We start from the raw sequence: 22,749 nt of genomic DNA, 5'->3' as shown, positions 1-22,749 counted from the left end.
AGTAGTATATTAGTAGTATACTGGTGGTATAGTAGTAGTATATTAGTAGTATACTGGTGGTATAGTAGTAGTATATTAGTAGTATACTGGTGGTATAGTAGTAGTATATTAGTAGTATACTGGTGGTATAGTAGTAGTATATTAGTAGTATACTGGTGGTATAGTAGTAGTATATTAATAGTATACTGGTGGTATAGTAGTAGTATAGTAGTAATATGACAGTAGTATACTGGTGGTATAGTAGAAGTATAGTAGTAATATGACAGTAGTATACTGGTGGTATAGTAGTAGTATAGCAGTAGCATACTGGTGGTATAGTAGTAGTATAGTAGTAGTATACGGGTGGTATAGTAGTAGTATAGTAGTAGTATAGTAGTGGTATAATGGTGGTATAGTAGTGGTATAGTAGTAGTATAGTAGTAGTATACTGCTGGTATAGTAGTAGTATAGTAGTAATATGACAGTAGTATACTGGTGGTATAGTAGTAGTATAGAAGTAATATGCCAGTAGTATACCGGTGGTATAGTAGTAGTATAGTTGTAGTATACTGGTGGTATAGTAGTAGTATAGCAGTAGTATAGTAGCGGTATAGTAGTAGTATACGCGTGGTATAGTATTAGTATAGCGGTAGTATAGTAGTAGTATACTGGTGGTATAGAAGTAGTATAGTAGTAGTATACTGATGGTATAGTGGTAGTATAGTAGTAGTATACTGGTGGTATAGTAGTAGTATATTAGTAATATGGCAGTAGTATACTGGTGGTATAGTAGTAGTATAGTGGTAGCATACTGGTGGTGTGGTAGTAGTAGTATAGCAGTAGTATACTGGTGGTATAGTGGTAGTATAGTAGTAATATGGCAGTAGTATACTGGTGGTATATTGGTAGTATAGTAGTAATATGGTAGTAGTATACTGGCGGTACAGTAGTAGTATAGTAGTAGTATACTGGTGGTATAGTAGTACTATAGTAGTAGTATAGTAGTAAAATAGTAGTAATATAATAGCAGCAGGAGTAATAGCTCTACTCACAACACAGTCAAAGCAGTTGAAGGAGGAGTTGAAGTAGGGCCTAGTCCCCAAGCCATACATCTTAATACACATCTCTGACATGAACAGACCCAGGAATATAAACTCTGCATAGACTGGAGAGAGAGGGGGGAGAGAGGGGGAGAGAGAAAGAGAGGGGGAGGGGCGAGAGAGGGGGAGGAGAGAGAGGGGGAGCAAGAGAGAGGGAGGGGGGGGAGAGAGAGAGAGAGAGAGAGAGGGAGAGAGAGAGAGAGAGAGAGAAGGAGGGGAGAGAGAGGGGTAGAGACAGAGAGAGAGAGAGAGAGAGAGAGAGAGAGAGAGAGAGAGAGAGAGAGAGAGAGACATTAAGAGAGAGAGAGGGGGAGAGAGAGTGAGAGAGACATGAAGAGAGAAGGGGGATTTAGACAGAGAGAACAAGAAAGTGGGTAGAGAAGGAGGAAGGGAAGAGAGATAATCAGGTTAGATGACTGGAGATCAATAATGACACTAGCTAGTCTATGATGGCAGACTGCTGTGATGATAACTCTCCATGATTAATAGACTTCATCAGCTAGACATCTTATGGAAATTAGACTGGACACTAGCCATGAATAATCACTTCAGTTCAGGAAGTGTGTGTGAGACTCACAGAAAAAGGCGGACAGCATCTCAGGCCTGGTCATAGTGCAAATTGTGTTGAAGTGAGGTGTGTGTGTGTGATCATGGAGAGTGTGTGGGTGTGTTTGCATGTGTGTGTGTGTGTGTTTCATGTGTGTGTGTGTGCATGTAAATCTACTCACAGAGAAAGTCGGAGAGGATCTCAGGTTGTTCATAGTGTACCACCGCCACACACATGGTGTTGAGGCCCACCAGACTCAGGACGGTCCAGTAGAAGGCCTGAGTCTTCACCATCTTACGGATGAAGAACCGGATCCGCCGCTCGTTCCTATTGTAGTTGGACCCATCCTGCAGACCACCTCGGCCAAACGGGTCTCCTAGAAGAAGATGAAGAGTTATAGATCTGTCATTCGCCTTGAAAACAACGTTTGATAAGCGGTAGAGCCATTCTATCTGTGCTATTTCTATGCTTAGTATTTTTACTTTGGATTTTGTTTGTCATACAGTTGAAGTGGGAAGTTTACATACACTTAGGTTGGAGTCATTAACACTCGTTTTTCAACCACTCCACAAATTTCTTGTTAACAAACTATAGTTTTGGCAAGTCGGTTAAGACATTTACTTTGTGCATATAGTAGTAGTATACTGGTGGTATAGTAGTAGTATAGTAGTAATATATTAATAGTATACTGGTGGTATAGTAGTAGTATAGTAGTAATATATTAGTCGTATACTGGTGGTATAGTAGTAGTATAGCAGTAATATATTAATAGTATACTGATGGTATAGTAGTAGTATAGTAGTAATATATAGCAGTAGTATACTAGTGGCATAGTAGTAGTATATAGTAGTATAGTATGTAGTAGTAGCAGTAATATATTAGTAGTATACTGGTGGCATAGTAGTAGTATAGTAGTAATATAGTAGTAGTATAGTAGTGGCATAGTAGTAGTATAGTAGTAATATAGCAGTAGTATACTGGTGGTATAGTAGTAGTATAGTAGTAATATATAAGTCGTATACTGGTGGTATAGTAGTATAGTAGTAATATAGCAGTAGTATACTAGTGGTATAGTAGTAGTATAGTAGTAATATATTAGTAGTATACTGGTGGTATAGTAGTAGTATAGTAGTAATATATTAATAGTATACTGGTGGTATAGTAGTAGTATAGTAGTAATATATTAGTAGTATACTGGTGGCATAGTAGTAGTATAGTAGTAATATATTAGTAGTATATTGGTAGTATAGTAGTAGTATAATAGTAATATATTAATAGTAGTCTGGTGGTATAGTAGTAGTATAGTAGTAACATAGTAGTAGTATACGGGTGGTATAGTTGACCCAAGTTAAACAATTTAAAGGCAATGCTACCAAATACGAATTGAGTGTAACTTCTGACCCACCAGGAATGTGATGAAAGAAATAAAAGCTGAACTAAATCATTCTCTCTACTATTATTCTGACATTTCACATTCTAAAAATAAAGTGGTGATCCTAACTGACCTAAAACTCTCCTTTTTGCTAGGATTAAATGTCAGGAAATGTGAAAAACAGAGTTTAAATGTATTTGGCTAAGGTGTACGTAAACTTATGACTTCAACTGTGTGTTTCAAGTTCATTGAACTTTAGCCCAGCTTTTTTAGTTAAGTTGGAAAAACATTTGTGCCAACTTGTCTCGTTGATTTTTGTCCAACTTTAAATGTCAAGTTTACACTTCTACAAAAAGTTGAGTGAACTCAAAAAAACTCTATGGAACCTAGTTACTAAAATATCTTGAGTTGGGCCACCTTGATTTAACATTTTTATTATTTCAATGTTTTATGAATATCGCTAGCAGCAACAGAATAAACACATTTCGATTTACATACCTACAGTAGGATCAACAACAGAATAAACACATTTTGAATTCCATGCCTACAGTCGGAAAATATTAGAATATCTTCTTTCTAATTTCTCAACTCCTAACATTGAGTAAATGACACTAACTGGAGTCTCTGACATAGACTTTAAAATAGAACCGCACACAGTCAAGTGTCGCTGACTGATGGTAAAAGCTTGACTTGACTTGAACATACATTTTTGCCAACACTTTGCTAACTTCTGTTTAACCAGCTAAACAGCTGCTTTTAGTGAAAACGTGTTTGGAGTTACCTTTCTAGCCAATAGCCTATGTTACAGTTTACACTTCCTCCAATTATCATGTGGGGAGGTCAAAATAATGAAAAGATCTACCAAATCTATTATATATTAAAATGTTGATTAGTTCTCCTTGCCATAATGGTTCACCTGATAAGAAAAGACATGAGACATGTATTTTTGCTAATGTATGATGGGGGTCCCTGGGTCGCCAGTTGTCTGGGAGGGGGCGCCTGATAAGAAAAGACATGAGACATGTATTTTTGCTAACGTATGATGGGGGTCCCTGGGTCGCCAGTTGTCTGGGAGGGGGCGCCTGATAAGAAAAGACATGAGACATGTATTTTTGCTAACGTATGATGGGGGTCCCTGGGTGGCCAGTTGTCTGGGAGGGGGCGCCTGATAAGAAAAAGACATGAGACATGTATTTTTGCTAATGTATGATGGGGGTCCCTGGGTCGCCAGTTGTCTGGGAGGGGGCGCCTGATAAGAAAAGACATGAGACATGTATTTTTGCTAACGTATGATATGAGTTGTCTGGGAGGGGGGGTCCCTGGGTCCCTGGGTCGCCAGTTGTCTGGGAGGGGGCGCCTGATAAGAAAAGACATGAGACATGTATTTTTGCTAACGTATGATGGGGGTCCCTGGGTGGCCAGTTGTCTGGGAGGGGGCGCCTGATAAGAAAAGGTTGAAGATCCCTGTTTCACACTGTAATGCTTCTTCATGATATTATTATGATGTTATAAATAATTGTGTAATAGAAACCATTAGCTCCACCGTCTTCCCCCTCCTCCGGATTCAGCAGCTCTTTCTTGTTCTTGGTCTTGACGGTACCTGGAGGATATAGAAAGATAGAATGTTCCAATCTCTCTCTCTTTCTCTCTCTCTCTCTCTGACACACTCATTCTCTCTCTCGGTATCACAAGGTTTCCACCCAACCTTTTTATGGCCTGATGGAAACCAAACATTCTTCGCCAAACTTTCCAAATGTCGACAAAATAAAATACGCAAGACGAGGTGGGATCTTTTTGTGTCAGTAAAATGAATTATGCGAGAAATGGTGGCGTAAATATTGATACAATTAACCATCGTATCGTAAACTTGGAGTCCTGCGATGACATGCTGTGTGGTCCTCCCACTGCGACTCGTCAGGAAAGCACACAGTTTATTAGGCTCCAGATGAAAGACAATGTTGTGAAAGTCACAGGAGGTTGGTAGCACCTTCATTAGGGAGGACGGGCTCGTTTTAGTGACTGGAGGGGAATTCGTGGAACGGTAACAAATACATCCAACACATGGTTTCCACTGCCATTCCATCTCCTCCTTTCCGGCCGTTATTATGAGCCGTTCTGTGGTGAAAGTCATCTCCTCCTTTCTGGCCATTATTATGAGCTGTTCTGTGGTGAAAGTCATCTCCTCCTTTCTGGCCATTATTATGAGCCGTTCTGTGGTGAAAGTCATCTCCTCCTTTCTGGCCATTATTATGAGCCGTTCTGTGGTGAAAGTCATCTCCTCCTTTCTGGCCATTATTATGAGCCGTTCTGTGGTGAAAGTGCAACGTGATGAGCTTGATGTTCCTTTCCAATAAATATTGAGGGTCTTATTCTGGGGACATGATAATCGATGCTTGGCTGCCATTTGACAAATAAAAATAATCTTGCTCCGTTATACGGGCTCCCAACCAACTGTGCTATTTAGTTAGTTTTTTTGTGTAACTCATTTGGTACATAACGTTGCTGCTACCGTCTCTTATGACCGAAAAGAGCTTCTGGACATCAGAACAGCGTATTACTCACGTCGAACTGGACAAATCCCCATCATCAGCGTGAAGAAAAGATGGAGAAAAAGGGGGAGGGCTGCGGGCCTTGTAAGAATCCGCAGACTAGTAGGTAAACCACCACTACCCTCTGTATTATTGGCCAACGTCATTGGAAAACAAACTGTACGGTCTACGATTAAGACTTTCCTACCAACGAGACATTAAAAACTGTCATATCTTATATTTCACCGAGACTTGGCTGAACAAAGACAAGGATAATATAGACCTGGATGGCTCCTCCGTGTTTTGGCAGGACAGAGCAGCTACGTCTGGCAAGACGAGGGGCAGGGGTGTGTGTCTATTTGCCAATAACTGCTGGTGCGCGATGTCTAATATTAAAGAAGTCTCAAGGTATTGCTAGCCTTAGGTTGAATACCTCATCTGTCTGTCTCTCAACCAACATGATTCTCTCATTCACCTGTCTGGATAAGCTGTAGACCACACTATCTACCAAGAGATTTCTCATCTATATTATTCATATCCGTCTATTTAGCACCATGAACCGATCGATGCTGTAGTGGAGCGGGTCGAACATGAGTCTCCTTGGTGTCCACATCCAACCTGACTAACATGGTCCTGCATCACCAAAGAGGCACGACAACTCCTTTTCCCCCTCAGGAGAAAAGACTTGGCATGGGTCTGCAGATCCTCAAAACATGATTTCTACAGCTCCAGTTCTACAGCTCCAACATCGAGATCTTCACGTTGACTCAGTACCTTTGGAACCTCTGTGTTACTTTACAAATGACCTGGACTAACCTGTGTACACGTTGACTCGGTACCAGAACCCCTGTGTTACTTTACAAATGACCTGACCTGGACTAACCTGTACCCCCCCCCGCAACGTTGACTCAGTACCAGAACCCCTGTGGTACTTTACAAATGACCTGGACTAACCTGTACCCCCGCACGTTGACTCAGTACCGGAACCCCTGTGTTACTTTTCTTTTTTTTGATTAACTCTATTTCTTCAACTGCATTGTGAAGGGCTTGTCTGTGAACATCTCACAAAGGTCTACCTACACCTTTGTATTTGGCGCATGTGACATACCAGAGTGGACACACTCACTATATAACACACATTGTTTTGTGAGCAAACCATCTGTACAGTTGGAAATGCGATGGAAACCCATTTAACTTGCAGTTTTTCTACAGTAAATGGGAATTTAACCGCAAAAAGATTTGTATGTGGACTACATCATCACGTACAGCCTTTAATATGCAACAAGTCGATGTGACAGAAACATCTCTGGAGGGAAAAAGCACCGGGGGGTTAAGAACATCTATCGCCAGTTGGATGGAAATCTAGCTTCTTTCACAAATGGTTCTTTCTCTCAACCAACATGATTCTCTCATTCACTTTCTGTCTGTCTCTCAACCAACATGATTCTCTCATTCACTTTCTGTCTGTCTCTCAACCAACATGATTCTCTCATTCACTTTCTGTCTGTCTCTCAACCAACATGATTCTCTCATACACTTTCTGTCTGTCTCTCAACCAACATGATTCTCTCATACACTTTCTGTCTGTCTCTCAACCAACATGATTCTCTCATACACTTTCTGTCTGTCTCTCAACCAACATGATTCTCTCATTCACTTTCTGTCTGTCTCTCAACCAACATGATTCTCTCATTCACTTTCTGTCTGTCTCTCAACCAACATGATTCTCTCATTCACTTTCTGTCTGTCTCTCAACCAACATGATTCTCTCATTCACTTTCTGTCTGTCTCTCAACCAACATGATTCTCTCATTCACTTTCTGTCTGTCTCTCAACCAACATGATTCTCTCATTCACTTTCTGTCTGTCTCTCAACCAACATGATTCTCTCATACACTTTCTGTCTCTCTCTCAACCAACATGATTCTCTCATACACTTTCTGTCTCTCTCTCAACCAACATGATTCTCTCATACACTTTCTGTCTGTCTCTCTCTCAACCAACATGATTCTCTCATTCACTTTCTGTCTGTCTCTCAACCAACATGATTCTCTCATACACTTTCTGTCTTTCTCTCAACCAACATGATTCTCTCATACACTTTCTGTCTCTCTCTCAACCAACATGATTCTCTCATTCACTTTCTGTCTGTCTCTCAACCAACATGATTCTCTCATTGTTTCTGTCTTTGACTCATTTCTCTCTTCTCTTCCCCCCACTCTGACTGAAGTAGACTGAAGTACTTTACCGGTAAAAATGGTACCATCCTCATTCAGAAGGACCTCCTCTGTAGAAACACAATAACACATGGTCAACAACAACACATCATGTCAGTTGTCAGTTTGTAAAGAGTTAAAGAGCAATAGCTTTAAGAATAGAGTTACAGTTTGTGCTTGTGTAAAGGAAGTGAGTGTGTGTGTGTGTTTTTTTACTTACCTGCTTTACAGATCCATTCTAGATATCCGTTTAGCTCTCTCTCTATTTGCTGCTGGCGTCTCAATTTGAGGAACTCTGCACGGTTCTCTACTCGCTCTCTCTCTTTGGCAAACTCTCTGTAGGGGTTGTGCACACACTCACAATCACATACTGGTAACACACTATATCTAGTACACACACAAGGGTCACACACTCACACATATCCATGTGCGCGCACGCACACACACACACACACACACACACACACACACACACACACACACACACACACACACACACACACACACACACACACACACACACACACACACACACACACACACAGCAGGCAAAATACTCTGTCTATATCTCTAGTCACATGTGAATGAATAGCGCTCCCCTTTTCTGAAGAGTTCCATACATTGGCATCCATGGATTACCAGGTCTCCCCAGACTCACTGGTGCACGGGCGCAATAAAAGCATGTGTGTGTGTCTCTACTGTGTGAGCGTGTCTTTACTGTGTGTGTGTGTGTCTCTACTGTGTGTGTGTGTCTCTACTGTGTGTGCATGTCTCTAATGTGTGTGTGTGTCTCTACTGTGTGTGCGTGTCTTTACTGTGTGTGTGTGTGTCTCTACTGTGTGTGTGTGTCTCTACTGTGTGTGCATGTCTCTAATGTGTGTGTGTGTCTCTACTGTGTGTGTGTGTCTCTACTGTGTGTGTGTGTGTGTGTGTGTCTCTACTGTGTGTGTGTGTCTCTACTGTGTGTGTGTGTGTGTCTCTACTGTGTGTGTGCGTGTCTCTACTGTGTGTGTGTGTCTCTACTGTGTGTGTGTGTCTCTACTTTGTGTGTGTGTCTCTACTGTGTGTGTGTGTCTCTACTGCGTGTGTGTGTCTCTACTGTGTGTGTGTGTGTCTCTACTGTGTGTGTGTGTGTCTCTACTGTGTGTGTGTGTCTCTACTGTGTGTGTGTGTGTGTGTGTGTCTCTACTGTGTGTGTGCGTGTCTCTACTGTGTGTGTGTGTCTCTACTGTGTGTGTGTGTCTCTACTTTGTGTGTGTGTCTCTACTGTGTGTGTGTGTCTCTACTTTGTGTGTGTGTCTCTACTGTGTGTGTGTGTCTCTACTGTGTGTGTGTCTCTGTGTGTGTGCGTGTCTCTACTGTGTGTGTGTCTTCCTGTCCGCTGTGTGTGTCTCTACTGTGTGTGTGTGTCTCTACTGTGTGTGCGTGTCTTCCCGTCCGCTGTGCGTGTCTCTACTGTGTGTGTGTGTGTGTGTGTGTGTGTCTCTACTGTGTGTGTGTGTCTCTACTGTGTGTGCATGTCTCTACTGTGTGTACATGTCTCTACTGTGTGTGTGTGTGTGTGTCTCTACTGTGTGTGTCTCTACTGTGTGTGTGTGTGTCTCTACTGTGTGTGTCTCTACTGTGTGTGCATGTCTCTACTGTGTGTGTGTGTGTCTCTACTGTGTGTGTGTCTCTACTGTGTGTGTGTGTGTCTTCCCGTCCGCTGTGCGTCAGTGGATTTGGGGCGAACCCAGATTAGCAGAGTTCAGTCAGTGTGAGGGGATTGAGGGGTGAGCTCCGTTGAAAATGCCTGTCAGATGAGCAGGTTAACCAACACACAGACTCCTCTCGAAGAAACGCCTGATAATCACGTCATCATAATGGAATAATTGAATAACATCGCCCTGAGCTCAGCTGAATAGGGTTGATGTTACAGATTTAGGATTCGTGTTAAAATACTCTTAGGATCACTCTTTGAAAAACGTCAATCTAGGAGTTGTGAAGTCGTGTTTATATGTGTTAAAGACCATTCTATACACTTAGGACATCTGTCAGGATAAGTGTTTAACACTGTTATAGATGTAGTATAACGGTTTAATACTTCTCTGTTACAGAGTCAGGATATTTCTTAAAGACTATTGGGATAACTCTTAAAGACTATTGGGATAACTCTTAAAGACTATTGGGATAACTCTTAAAGACTATTGGGATAACTCTTAAAGACTATTATTGGGATAACTCTTAAAGACTATTGGGATAACTCTTAAAGACTATTGGGATATTTCTTAAAGACTATTATTGGGATAACTCTTAAAGACTATTGGGATAACTCTTAAAGACTATTGGGATATTTCTTAAAGACTATTGGGATAACTCTTAAAGACTCTCAGGATAACTCTTAAAGACTATTGGGATAACTCTTAAAGACTATTGGGATAACTCTTAAAGACTATTGGGATAACTCTTAAAGACTATTGGGATAACTCTTAAAGACTATTGGGATAACTCTTAAAGACTATTGGGATAACTCTTAAAGACTATTGGGATAACTCTTAAAGACTATTGGGATATTTCTTAAAGACTATTGGGATAACTCTTAAAGACTATTGGGATATTTCTTAAAGAATCTCAGGATAACTCTTAAAGACTATTGTGATAACTCTTACAGACTATTGGGATATTTCTTAAAGACTATTGGGATATTTCTTAAAGACTATTGGGATGTTTCTTAAAGACTATTGGGATATTTCTTAAAGAATCTCAGGATAATTCTTAAAGACTATTGGGATATTTCTTAAAGAATCTCAGGATAACTCTTAAAGACTATTGGGATATTTCTTAAAGAATCTCAGGATAATTCTTAAAGAATATTGGGATATTTCTTAAAGAATTTCAGGATAATTCTTAAAGACTATTGGGATAACTCTTAAAGACTATTGGGATAACTCTTAAAGACTATTGGGATAATTCTTAAAGACTATTGGGATATTTCTTAAAGACTATTGGGATATTTCTTAAAGACTATTGGGATATTTCTTAAAGAATCTCAGGATAACTCTTAAAGACTATTAGGATAACTCTTACAGACTATTGGGATATTTCTTAAAGAATCTCAGGATAACTCTTAAAGACTATTGGGATATTTCTTAAAGAATCTCAGGATAATTCTTAAAGACTATTGGGATATTTCTTAAAGACTATTGGGATAACTCTTAAAGACTATTGGGATATTTCTTAACGACTATTGGGATAACTCTTAAAGACTATTGGGATATTTCTTAAAGACTATTGGGATATTTCTTAAAGACTATTGGGATATTTCTTAAAGACTATTGGGATATTTCTTAAAGACTATTGGGATATTTCTTAAAAACTATTGGGATAATTCTTAAAGACTATTGGGATAACTCTTAAAGACTATTGGGATAACTCTTAAAGACTATTGGGATAACTCTTAAAGACTCTCAGGATAACTCTTAAAGACTCTCAGGATAACTCTTACAGACTATTGGGATAACTCTTAAAGACTATTGGGATAACTCTTAAAGACTATTGGGATAACTCTTAAAGACTATTGGGATATTTCTTAAAGACTATTGGGATAACTCTTAAAGACTATTGGGATATTTCTTAAAGACTATTGGGATATTTCTTAAAGACTATTGGGATATTTCTTAAAGACTATTGGGATATTTCTTAAAGACTATTGGGATATTTCTTAAAGAATCTCAGGATAACTCTTAAAGACTATTAGGATAACTCTTAAAGACTATTGGGATAACTCTTAAAGACTATTGGGATAATTCTTAAAGACTATTGGGATATTTCTTAAAGACTATTGGGATATTTCTTAAAGACTATTGGGATATTTCTTAAAGAATCTCAGGATAACTCTTAAAGACTATTAGGATAACTCTTACAGACTATTGGGATATTTCTTAAAGAATCTCAGGATAATTCTTAAAGACTATTGGGATATTTCTTAAAGAATCTCAGGATAATTCTTAAAGACTATTGGGATAACTCTTAAAGACTATTGGGATAACTCTTAAAGACTATTGGGATAATTCTTAAAGACTATTGGGATAATTCTTAAAGACTATTGGGATAATTCTTACAGACTATTGAGATAATTCTTAAAGACTATTGGGATAACTCTTACAGACTATTGGGATAATTCTTAGAGACTATTGGGATAATTCTTAAAGACTCTCTGGATAATTCTTAAAGAATCTCAGAATTATTCTTAAAGACACCCAGGATAATTCTTAAAGAATCTCAGGATAACTCTTAAAGACTCTCAGGATAATTCTTAAAGACTATGGGATAACTCTTAAAGAATCTCAGGATAACTCTTAAAGACTCTCAGGATAATTCTTAAAGACTATTGGGATAACTCTTAAAGACTTCTTAAAGATATTCTAAGCCCTGTCTAAGCCGTGTAGTGGGTTCTACTAAGCTATATGGAATTGTTTTAAGAAGGTCATACCAAGGATTATTTAGCTATTTGATTTTCAATTGTAAGACCCCTTGAAATATCAACAAAATACACAATTATTTTTGGCCTTACAGCTTAAACTGGTGGACTCTTAGCATAACTCTTAAAGACTCTTAGGATAACTATTAAAGACTCTTAGGATAACTCTTAAAGACTCATAGGATAACTAGAAAACCGTCAATCTAGGACCTGAGAGACTGTGTTTAGAGAGGGGTGGAGGAGGGAGTATTGAGGAAGGAAAGTTGTGAATGGATCAGTTAAACATGCACGCACACACACACACACACACACACACACACACACACACACACACACACACACACACACACACACACACACACACACACACACACAGGTGTGCATATGTACGTACCCTGAGAGGACGCCCAGCACCAGATTTAACATGAAGAAGGACCCGATGATGATGAGGGGGATGTAGTACATCCAGTTCCAGGCACTTCCCTCTACATTATTACTCTGGTGAGACAGACAGACATCATTACTCTGGTGAGACAGACAGACATCATTACTCTGGTGAGACAGACAGACATCATTACTCTGGTGAGACAGACAGACATCATTACTCTGGAGAGACAGACAGACATCATTACTCTGGAGAGACAGACAGACATCATTACTCTGGTGAGACAGACAGACATCATTACTCTGGTGCGACAGACAGACATCATTACTCTGGTGAGACAGACAGACATCATTACTCTGGTGAGACAGACAGACATCATTACTCTGGTGAGACAGACAGACATCATTACTCTGGTGAGACAGACAGACATCATTACTCTGGTGAGACAGACAGACATCATTACTCTGGTGAGACAGACAGACACCATTACTCTGGTGAGACAGACAGACACCATTACTCTGGTGAGACAGACAGACATCATTACTCTGGTGAGACAGACAGACATCATTACTCTGGTGAGACAGACAGACATCATTACTCTGAAGAGATAGACAGACAGACATCATTACTCTGGTGAGACAGACAGATAGACAGACAGGAAGTTAGTCAGACAGACAGACATACAGACAGGAGGTTAGTCAGATAGACAGACAGGTTAATCAGACAGACAGACAGACAAACAGACAGACAGGACGTTAGTCAGACAGACAGACAGGACGTTAGTCAGACAGACAGACAGGACGTTAGTCAGACAGACAGACAGACAAACAGACAGACAGGACGTTAGTCAGACAGACAGACAGGACGTTAGTCAGACAGACAGACAGGACGTTAGTCAGACAGACAGACAGGACGTTAGTCACACAGACAGACAGGACGTTAGTCAGACAGACAGACAGACAGACAAACAGACAGACAGGACGTTAGTCAGACAGACAGGACGTTAGTCAGACAGACAGATCAAACAGAGCTGAAAAATGTATTAAACTTGCATCTAAAAATGGTTCATTCCACAAATACCAGTCCTGCCCATTTCCATACTTCTTACATCACACTAGCGTGTGTTTTCCCAAACATTTGGAAGGAATGGAATAGAATATGATGTGGACTGTAAATGATACATTGTCTAGATGTGTTGCCAATGAATAATACATTGTGTGGAAATTGGTATTACATTAGCAGACCATAGTGTTCCCTGTGCTGTACATTTATACAAGGATTAGTATTTACAATGAATTCCCTTACAGCACATAGCATAACATGTCGAACCATCCCTCCATGGTGATATACTGGGAGGACAGTGAACACACACACTTCAACCCCCCCCACACACACACACACAGTCCATCTCCCCACACACACACACACAGTTCAACCCCCAAACACGCACACACACACAGTCCATCTCCCCACACTCACACACACACTTCAAACCCCCAAACACACACACACACAGTCCACCTCCCCCCACACACACACACAGTCCATCTCCCCACACACACACACACACACACTTCAACCCCCCAAACACGCACACACACACAGTCCATCTCCCCACACACACACACACACACTTCAACCCCCAAACACACACACACACAGTCCATCTCCCCACACTCACACACACACTTCAAACCCCACACACACACACACACACACTCCACAACCCACACACACACACACACACACACACACACACACACACACACACACACACACACACACACACACACACAGTCCACCTCCCCCCACACACACACACAGTCCATCTCCCCCACACACACACACACACACACTTCAACCCCCAAACACGCACACACACACAGTCCATCTCCCCACACACACACATACACACACTTCAACCCCCAAACACGCACACACACACAGTCCATCTCCCCACAAACACACACACACACACTTCAACCCCCCAAACACACACACACACAAACACACACACAGACACACACACACACATTTCAACCCCCCAACCCCCACACACACACACACACACACACAGTCCATCTCCCCACACACACACACACACTTCAACCCCCCCAAACACGCACACACACACAGTCCATCTCCCCACACACACACTTCCACCCCACACACAGCCCTATATACTCACATAGTATAACATATCGGTCCAACCCTCCATGGTGATACATTGGAATACAGTGAGGACAGCAAAGAGAATGTTGTCGAATTGGGTGATCCCATAGTTGGGCCCCAGCCAATAGCCTTTACACGTGGTCCCATTAGGACACAATCTGGACGGTAACTCTGTACCGCATGGCAACTCATCATAAATCTCATCTATAGAGGAGAGGGAAAGAGAGGGAGGGGAGAGAGGGGAGGGGGAGAGAGAAGAAGGGGAGTGATAGAGTAGGGGAAAAAGTGAGGGATAGAGAGATGAGATTGATTAGAGTTGAAATCAGCATAAGAAAAACAGCGAAGTGGTGGTCCAGTAAAATAATTTAAGGGATACGAGATGGGCTGTGTCTCAATGTTTTCCTTGTACTGTCTGGGGCTAGGGGTTGAGTTGGGACTGGGCCCTTTGGGTCTAGGGGTTGAGTTGGGACTGGGCCCTTTGGGTCTAGGGGTTGAGTTTGGGTCTAGGGGTTGAGTTGGGACTGGGCCCTTTGGGTCTAGGGGTTGAGTTGGGACTGGGCCCTTTGGGTCTAGGGGTTGAGTTGGGACTGGGCCCTTTGGGTCTAGGGGTTTGGGACTGGGCCCTTTGGGTCTAGGGGTTGAGTTGGGACTGGGACTGGGCCCTTTGGGGGTCTAGGGGTTGGTTGACTGGGTTGGGACTGGGGGCCCTTTGGGTCTAGGGGTTGAGTTGGGACTGGGCCCTTTGGGTCTAGGGGTTGAGTTGGGACTGGGCCCTTTGGGTCTAGGGGTTGAGTTGGGACTGGGCCCTTTGGGTCTAGGAGTTGGGACTGGTCTAGGGGCTGAGTTGGGACTGGGCCCTTTGGGTCTAGGGGTTGAGTTGGGACTGGGCCCCTTTGCCCTTTGGGTCTAGGGGGTTGAGTTGAGTTGGGACTGGGCCCTTTGGATCGAGGAAAGTTTATAGGGGTAGGGGTTGAGTTGGGACTGGACCTGTGGGTCTAGGAATGTGTCTAGGGGTAGGGGATGAGTTGGGACTGGGCCCTTTGGGTCTAGGGGTTGAGTTGGGACTGGGCCCTTTGGGTCTAGGGAAGTGTCTAGGGGTAGGGGTTGAGTTGGGACTGGACCTGTGGGTCTAGGAATGTGGGTCTAGGGGTAGGGGATGAGTTGGGACTGGGCCCTTTGGGTCTAGGGGTTGAGTTGGGACTGGGCCTGTGGGTCTAGGGAAGTGTCTAGGGGTAGGGGTTGAGTTGGGACTGGGCCCTTTGGGTCTAGGGGTTGAGTTGGGACTGGGCCTGTGGGTCTAGGGTGTCTAGGGGAGTTGGGACTGGGCCTGTGGGTCTAGGGAAGTGTCTAGGGTTGAGTTGGGACTGAGCCTGTGGGACTGGGCCTGTTGGTCTAGGGGTTGAGTTAGGACTGGGCCTGTGGGCCTAGGGAAGTGTCTAGGGGTAGGGGTTGGGACTGGGCCTGTGGGTCTAGGGACGTGTCTAGTGGTTGAGTTGGGACTGGGCCTGTGGGTCTAGGGAAGTGTCTAGGGGTTGAGTTGGGACTGGGCCTGTTGGTCTAGGAGTCAGTGCAATTTCTTTATTTGGATCTAAAGGTAGGTGTTAGGTCATTATAAGTTTATTTAAGACAGGGCTTGAGGGTCTAGGAGTAGGTGCTTGGTCACTAGGAGTTAATTTAATACATGACTTAGGGGTTTAGGGTAGGTGCTACAGTAGGTCGCTAGTAGTTGATTAAAGACAAGTCTTGGGGGTCTAGGGGTAGGTGCATGGTCGCTAGTAGTTTATTAAAGACCAGTCTTCAGGGTCTAGGAGTAGGTGCATGGTCGCTAGTAGTTGATTAAAGACAAGTCTTGGGGGTCTAGGGGTAGGTGCATGGTCGCTAGTAGTTTATTAAAGACCAGTCTTCGGGGTCTAGGAGTAGGTGCATGGTCGCTAGTAGTTTATTAAAGACCAGTCTTCGGGGTCTAGGAGTAGGTGCTTGGTCACTAGTAGTTGATTAAAGACCAGTCTTCGGGGTCTAGGAGTAGGTGCATGGTCGCTAGTAGTTCATTAAAGACAAGGCCTATGGACATTACCAGTGGCGATGTCGAAACAGGTGGTGTGGAACTTTCCCATGTAGAACTCGAGGCCGATGATGGCGAACATCAGAATGGCCACAAAGAGAAGCAGTCCGATCTGCAGCAGGGGGATCATAGCCTTCATGATGGACTTGAGTACCACCTGCAGGCCTGGAGGACACAGTGCAGATGGTCAGAGATGAATATAGAAAGAGAGAGGGGGGAGAGGGGGAGGAAGAGAGAGAGAGAGAGGAGAGGATTGAGAGAGAGTGGGAGGGGATGGACAGAGAGAAAGCAAGAGAGAGCAGAGAAAAGAGAGGAGACAGAGTGAGTGATGTCCATAGGGGACCCCATACTTACTGGGAATCCCTGACACCAACTTAAGTGGTCGCAGAACCCTGACTGCTCTCAGTGTCCGCAGGTCAAATTCGGAGCCAACCGCCGACAAGATACTAAGGAGAGAGGGAAGAGGAAAAGAAAGAGAAAGAATTAGAAAAGGAGAAGAAACAGTGGACACAGTGGAAACAGTAGCAACAGTGGAGACAGTAGAAACCGTGGAAACAGTAGAAACAGTGGAGACAGTAGAAACAGTGGAGACAGTAGAAACAGTGGACACAGTAGAAACAGTGGAAACAGTAGAAACAGTAGAAACAGTAGGAACAGTGGAAACAGTAGAAACAGTGGAAACAGTAGAAACAGTAGCAACAGTGGAGACAGTAGAAACAGTAGAAACAGTGGAGACAGTAGAAACAGTAGAAACAGTGGAGACAGTAGAAACAGTAGAAACAGTAGAAACAGTGGAAAACAGTAGAAACAGTAGAAACAGTGGAGACAGTAGAAACAGTAGAAACAGTAGAAACAGTAGAAACAGTAGAAACAGTAGCAACAGTGGAGACAGTAGAAACAGTGGAAACAGTGGAGACAGTAGAAACAGTAGAAACAGTGGAGACAGTAGAAACAGTAGAAACAGTAGGAACAGTGGAAAACAGTAGAAACAGTAGAAACCGTGGAGACAGTCTCCTCTCTTTTCTCTAGAAACAGTGGAAAACAGTAGAAACAGTGGAAACAGTAGAAACAGTGGAAACAGTAGAAACAGTGGACACAGTGGAAACAGTAGCAACAGTGGAGACAGTAGAAACAGTAGCAACAGTGGAGACAGTAGAAACAGTAGAAACAGTGGAGACAGTAGAAACAGTAGAAACAGTGGAAACAGTAGAAACAGTGGAAACAGTGGAAACAGTAGAAAGTAGAAACAGTAGAAACAGTGGAGACAGTAGAAACAGTAGAAACAGTGGAACAGTAGAAACAGTGGAAAACAGTAGAAACAGTGGAGAAACAGTAGAAACAGTGGAGACAGTAGAAAACAGTAGAAACAGTAGAAACAGTAGAAACAGTGGAAACAGTGGAAAACAGTAGAAACCGTGGAGACAGTGGAAAACAGTAGAGACAGTAGAAACAGTAGAAAACAGTGGAAAACAGTAGAAACAGTGGAAACAGTGGAAACAGTAGAAACAGTGGAGACAGTAGAAACAGTGGAGACAGTAGAAACAGTGGAAAACAGTAGAAACAGTGGAGACAGTAGAAACAGTAGAAACCGTGGAGACAGTAGAAACAGTGGAAAACAGTAGAAACAGTAGAAACAGTGGAAAACAGTAGAAACAGTGGAGACAGTAGAAACAGTAGAAACCAGTAGAAAACAGTAGAAACAGTAGAAACAGTGGAAAACAGTAGAAACAGTAGAAACAGTAGAAACAGAAACAGTAGAAACAGTGGAAAACAGTAGAAACAGTAGAAACAGTGGAAAACAGTAGAAACAGTGGAAAACAGTAGAAACAGTAGAAACAGTAGAAACAGTGGAAAACAGTAGAAACAGTAGAAACAGTAGAAACAGTAGAAACAGTGGAGACAGTAGAAACAGTAGAAACAGTGGAGACAGTAGAAACAGTGGAAACAGTAGAAACAGTGGAAACAGTAGAAACAGTGGAAAACAGTAGAAACAGTAGAAACAGTGGAAAGTAGAAACAGTGAAAACAGAGAAAAACAGTAGAAACAGTAGAAACAGTAGAAACAGTAGAAACAGTGGAGACAGTAGAAACAGTAGAAACAGTAGAAACAGTGGAAAACAGTAGAAACCGTGGAGACAGTAGAAACAGTGGAAACAGTCGAAACAGTGGAGACAGTAGAAACAGTAGAAACAGTGGAAAACAGTAGAAACAGTGGAAACAGTAGAAACAGTAGAAACAGTTGAAACAGTGGAAAACTGCCTGGATTGGTGTGAAGTGATCAACTAGTCATCTCATTTATCATTATTTCATTCATTCTCTCTCTCCCTCTCCCTCTCTCTCTCCCTCTCTCTCTCCCTCTCCCTCTCCCTCTCCTCCCTCTCCCTCTCCCTCTCCCTCTCTCCCCTCTCCCTCTCTCTCCCTCTCCCTCTCCCCCTCTCCCTCTCTCTCCCTCCCCTCTCCCCTCTCCCTCTCCCTCTCTCTCTCCCTCTCCCTCTCCCCCCTCCCTCTCCCTCTCCTCCCTCTCCCTCTCTCCCTCTCCCCTCTCCCTCTCCCTCTCCCTCTCCCTCTCCCCTCTCCTCTCCCTCTCCCTCTCCCTCTCCCCCTCCCTCTCCCCCTCTCCCTCCCCTCCCCCTCCCCCCTCTCCCTCTCCCTCTCCCTCTCCCTCTCCCTCTCCCTCTCCCTCTCCCCCTCTCCCTCTCTCCCTCAGTTCCATCTCTCTGACAGTCAGCCTCTCTGTACATCAGACCAGGAGGACTTGATGCTGGTTAGTGCAGGTTCTCCATCATACACAAGACATGGGTAACGTGTGTGATGGAGGGTAACGTGTGTGATGGAGGGTAACGTGTGTGATGGAGGGTAACGTGTGTGATGGAGGGTAACGTGTGTGATGGGGAATCACAGAGAGAGAGAGGAAGAAAACAGAGAAGGAGCGAGGTGGGGTTTGGGATATGCAGCTTCTATAATTCACTCAGCGTAAGAGAGTTATATTATAACAACTGACGCAACAGACAGACAGAAAGTGGTCAGTCTGAGACAGTTCCTCCCAAACGCTCTTTAAAAAACACTAGGTCAGGTTTTGGCCCCTCTCCTCTTCCTCCTCCTCCCTTTCTGCTCCAGACTCATTTCACTAAGAGCCCCATTCATTAACAGGTATAATATATTTGGCCAGAACAGTCATTCTCTCAATGGGGTTTGAACTGTGTGTGTGTGTGTGTGTGTGTGTTTGTACGCGTCCGTCCGTGTGCGTGCCAGACGAGTCATTCACTCAATAGGGTTTTAACAGGCCTGATGGCGAAAGCAACTGAGGAAGGCAGAAACTAAACTATTCACCCCAAGGAGAGGACCAATCATGGGATTGAGAGATGGATGAATGGATAGAGGGATATATATAGGGTTGAAGGGAGGGACGGATGGAGTTGGCTGGTGTTGAATGACTCCTTCTCCACTTATTTACCTCATTCTCTCTCTCTCTCTCTCTCTCCTTCCTTCCTTCCTTCCTTCCTTCCTTCCTTCCTTCCTTACTTCCTTCCTTCCTTCCTTCCTTCCACACGCGTCTCTCCAAAACGTCTCAATAGTCTCAACCATTGTATATTTACATGACTGTTCTATATTCTGTAAAGACAGACAGTAAGGGCAAAAACTCAAACGGGCTTGGTAAACCCTGTCCGGTGGCAACTGCATGTACACGCATCCACCACTAGAGGGGGCAACCACTGTGTCCAGTAGGGACCACACTGAATGAAACCAGGGCAGCAATGGAGGGGTGAGAGAGATGGAAGAGGAGAATGGAGGGATGGGTGAGTGAGAGTGAAAGTGAAGAATAGAGAAAATAGGAAATTGACAGAAGCTACAGAAAGGATGACTTGTGGAAGAGGGAGGAGCCACTTTGGGGAAGGAGAGGAATAGAAAGAGGAGGATGAGAAAAGGAAAGGAGGGAAAGGAAAGGAGTGAGGTAGAGGAGGAACAAATAAAGGAGAGATGAAAGAGGAGGAAGATGGAGGTAAAATAGGGACGATGCCCATCAGAGATAGAGATTGAAAAGCAGTGTTACTGCTCTGTGTGACTAGAGAGAGACAATCTGCTATATAATCCTACAGAGATACCCTAGAGAGAGAGAGACAGAGAAAGAGGGATAGAGAAAGGAGAGAGATGGAGGGAAAGAGAGAGAGAGGGAGGGTGTGTGTGAGGAAGAGAGAGAATGTGAGAGAGGCGATGGTGTCTGTGTGACTGGGTGAGATGGAGGGAGGGAGAGCAGGGAGGTATGGTAGAGAGGCGATGGTGTCTGTGTGACTGGGTGAGATGGAGGGAGATATGGAGAGAGGCAGGGAGGTATGGTGGAGAGAGGCGATGGTGTCTGTGTGACTGGGTGAGATGGGTGAGATGGAGATGGAGGGAGGGAAGCAGGGAGGTATGGTAGAGAGGCGATGGTGTCTGTGTGACTGGGTGAGATGGAGGGAGGGAGAACAGGGAGGTATGGTAGAGAGTGTCTGTGTGACTGGGTGAGATGGAGGGAGGGAGCGATGGTGTCTGTGTGACTGGGTGAGATGGAGGGAGGGGAGGGAGATAGGGAGGGAGAGAGATGGTGTGGTGTGTGACTGGGTGAGATGGAGGGAGGAGAAGAGGGAGGATGGAGAGGCGATGGTGTCTGTGTGACTGGGTGAGATGGTGTAGAGGCGATGGTGTCTGTGTGACTGGGTGAGATGGAGGGAGGGAGAACAGGGAGGTATGGTAGAGAGGCGATGGTGTCTGTGTGACTGGGTGAGATGGAGGGAGGGAGAAGAGGGAGATATGGTGGAGAGAGGCGATGGTGTCTGTGTGACTGGGTGAGATGGAGGGAGGGAGAACAGGGAGGTATGGTAGAGTGGCGATGGTGTCTGTGTGACTGGGTGAGATGGAGGGAGGGAGAAGAGGGAGGTATGGTAGAGAGGCGATGGTGTCTGTGTGACTGGGTGAGATGGAGGGAGGGAGAAGAGGGAGAGGTATGGTAGAGTGGCGAGGGATTCACACGGAGGAGAGGTGTGTGGAGAGTGCTGACAGGGCCACTCTACTGGGGAACACCTGTCTATCAACCTGCAGACACACACACACACGCACGTGCACGCACGCACGCACGCACGCACGCACACACACACACACACACACACACACTACTCTCACACACAGACAAACACACCTAGAACACACAGACATAGCCATTATTATGAGCCGCCCTCCCCTCAGCAGCCTCCACTGTGTACGAACGGTATGTCTTCAGTAAAACAGAGAAGGAGAGGGAGGCCAGAAAAGAAGAGACTGTCAACTGCCTGCTAGATTTTGCAGTGAGTCAGCGTGAATGTACTGAAACCAATGTGGTTGCACACTGAGTATATCAAACATGCTCATTCCATGACAGACTGACCAGGTGAATCCAGGTGAAAGCTATGATCCCTTATTGATGTCACTTGTTAAAGCCACTTCAATCAGTGTAGATGAAGGGGAGGAGACTGGTTAAAGAAGGACTTTTAAGCCTTGAGACAATGTAGACATGGATTGTGTATGTGTGCTATTCAGAGAGTGAATGGACAAGACAAAAGATTGAAGTGCCTTTGAACATGGTATGGTAGTAGGTGCCAGGCACACTAATTTGTGTCAAGGACTGCAACACTGCTGGGTTTTTCATGATCAACAGTTTCCCGTGTGTATCAAGAATGGTCCACCACCCAGAGAACATCCAGTCAACTTGACACAACTGTGGGAAGCATTGGAGTCAAGATGGGCCAGCATCCCTGTGGAACGCTTTAGACACCTTGTAGAGTCCATGCCCCCGACAAACTGAGGCTGTTCTGAGGGTGCAACTCAATGTTAGGAAGGTGTTCCTAATGTTTGGTAAAGTCAGCGTACATACACAGTCCTGTGTATGAAAGGTATGTCTATACATTACAGTAAAAGAG

The 22,749-nt window shown here is 43.6% G+C and overlaps 1 protein-coding gene across 1 annotated transcript in view; it reads right to left on the bottom strand.

Annotated features, from left to right (window-relative positions):
• cacna1ab (calcium channel, voltage-dependent, P/Q type, alpha 1A subunit, b) overlaps positions 1 to 22,749 on the bottom strand; it is a 137,780-nt gene that overhangs the window by 101,055 nt on the left and 13,976 nt on the right. Inside the window, exons 3-11 of the mRNA XM_042305507.1 lie at positions 17,175 to 17,266; positions 16,833 to 16,985; positions 14,775 to 14,962; positions 12,596 to 12,699; positions 7,963 to 8,078; positions 7,775 to 7,813; positions 4,530 to 4,598; positions 1,808 to 2,002; positions 1,032 to 1,144 (exon numbers count right to left, since the gene is read on the bottom strand). Of these exons, the coding sequence (XP_042161441.1) occupies positions 1,032 to 1,144; positions 1,808 to 2,002; positions 4,530 to 4,598; positions 7,775 to 7,813; positions 7,963 to 8,078; positions 12,596 to 12,699; positions 14,775 to 14,962; positions 16,833 to 16,985; positions 17,175 to 17,266 (1,069 nt within the window). The remainder of the gene's footprint in view (positions 1 to 1,031; positions 1,145 to 1,807; positions 2,003 to 4,529; positions 4,599 to 7,774; positions 7,814 to 7,962; positions 8,079 to 12,595; positions 12,700 to 14,774; positions 14,963 to 16,832; positions 16,986 to 17,174; positions 17,267 to 22,749) is intronic.

The sequence above is a fragment of the Oncorhynchus tshawytscha genome, linkage group LG02 (genome assembly GCF_018296145.1).
Source record: "Oncorhynchus tshawytscha isolate Ot180627B linkage group LG02, Otsh_v2.0, whole genome shotgun sequence".
NCBI lineage: Eukaryota > Metazoa > Chordata > Actinopteri > Salmoniformes > Salmonidae > Oncorhynchus > Oncorhynchus tshawytscha.
The sequence above is the reverse complement of the archived record's forward strand: the minus strand, read 5'-3'. Positions and strand labels throughout refer to the sequence as shown.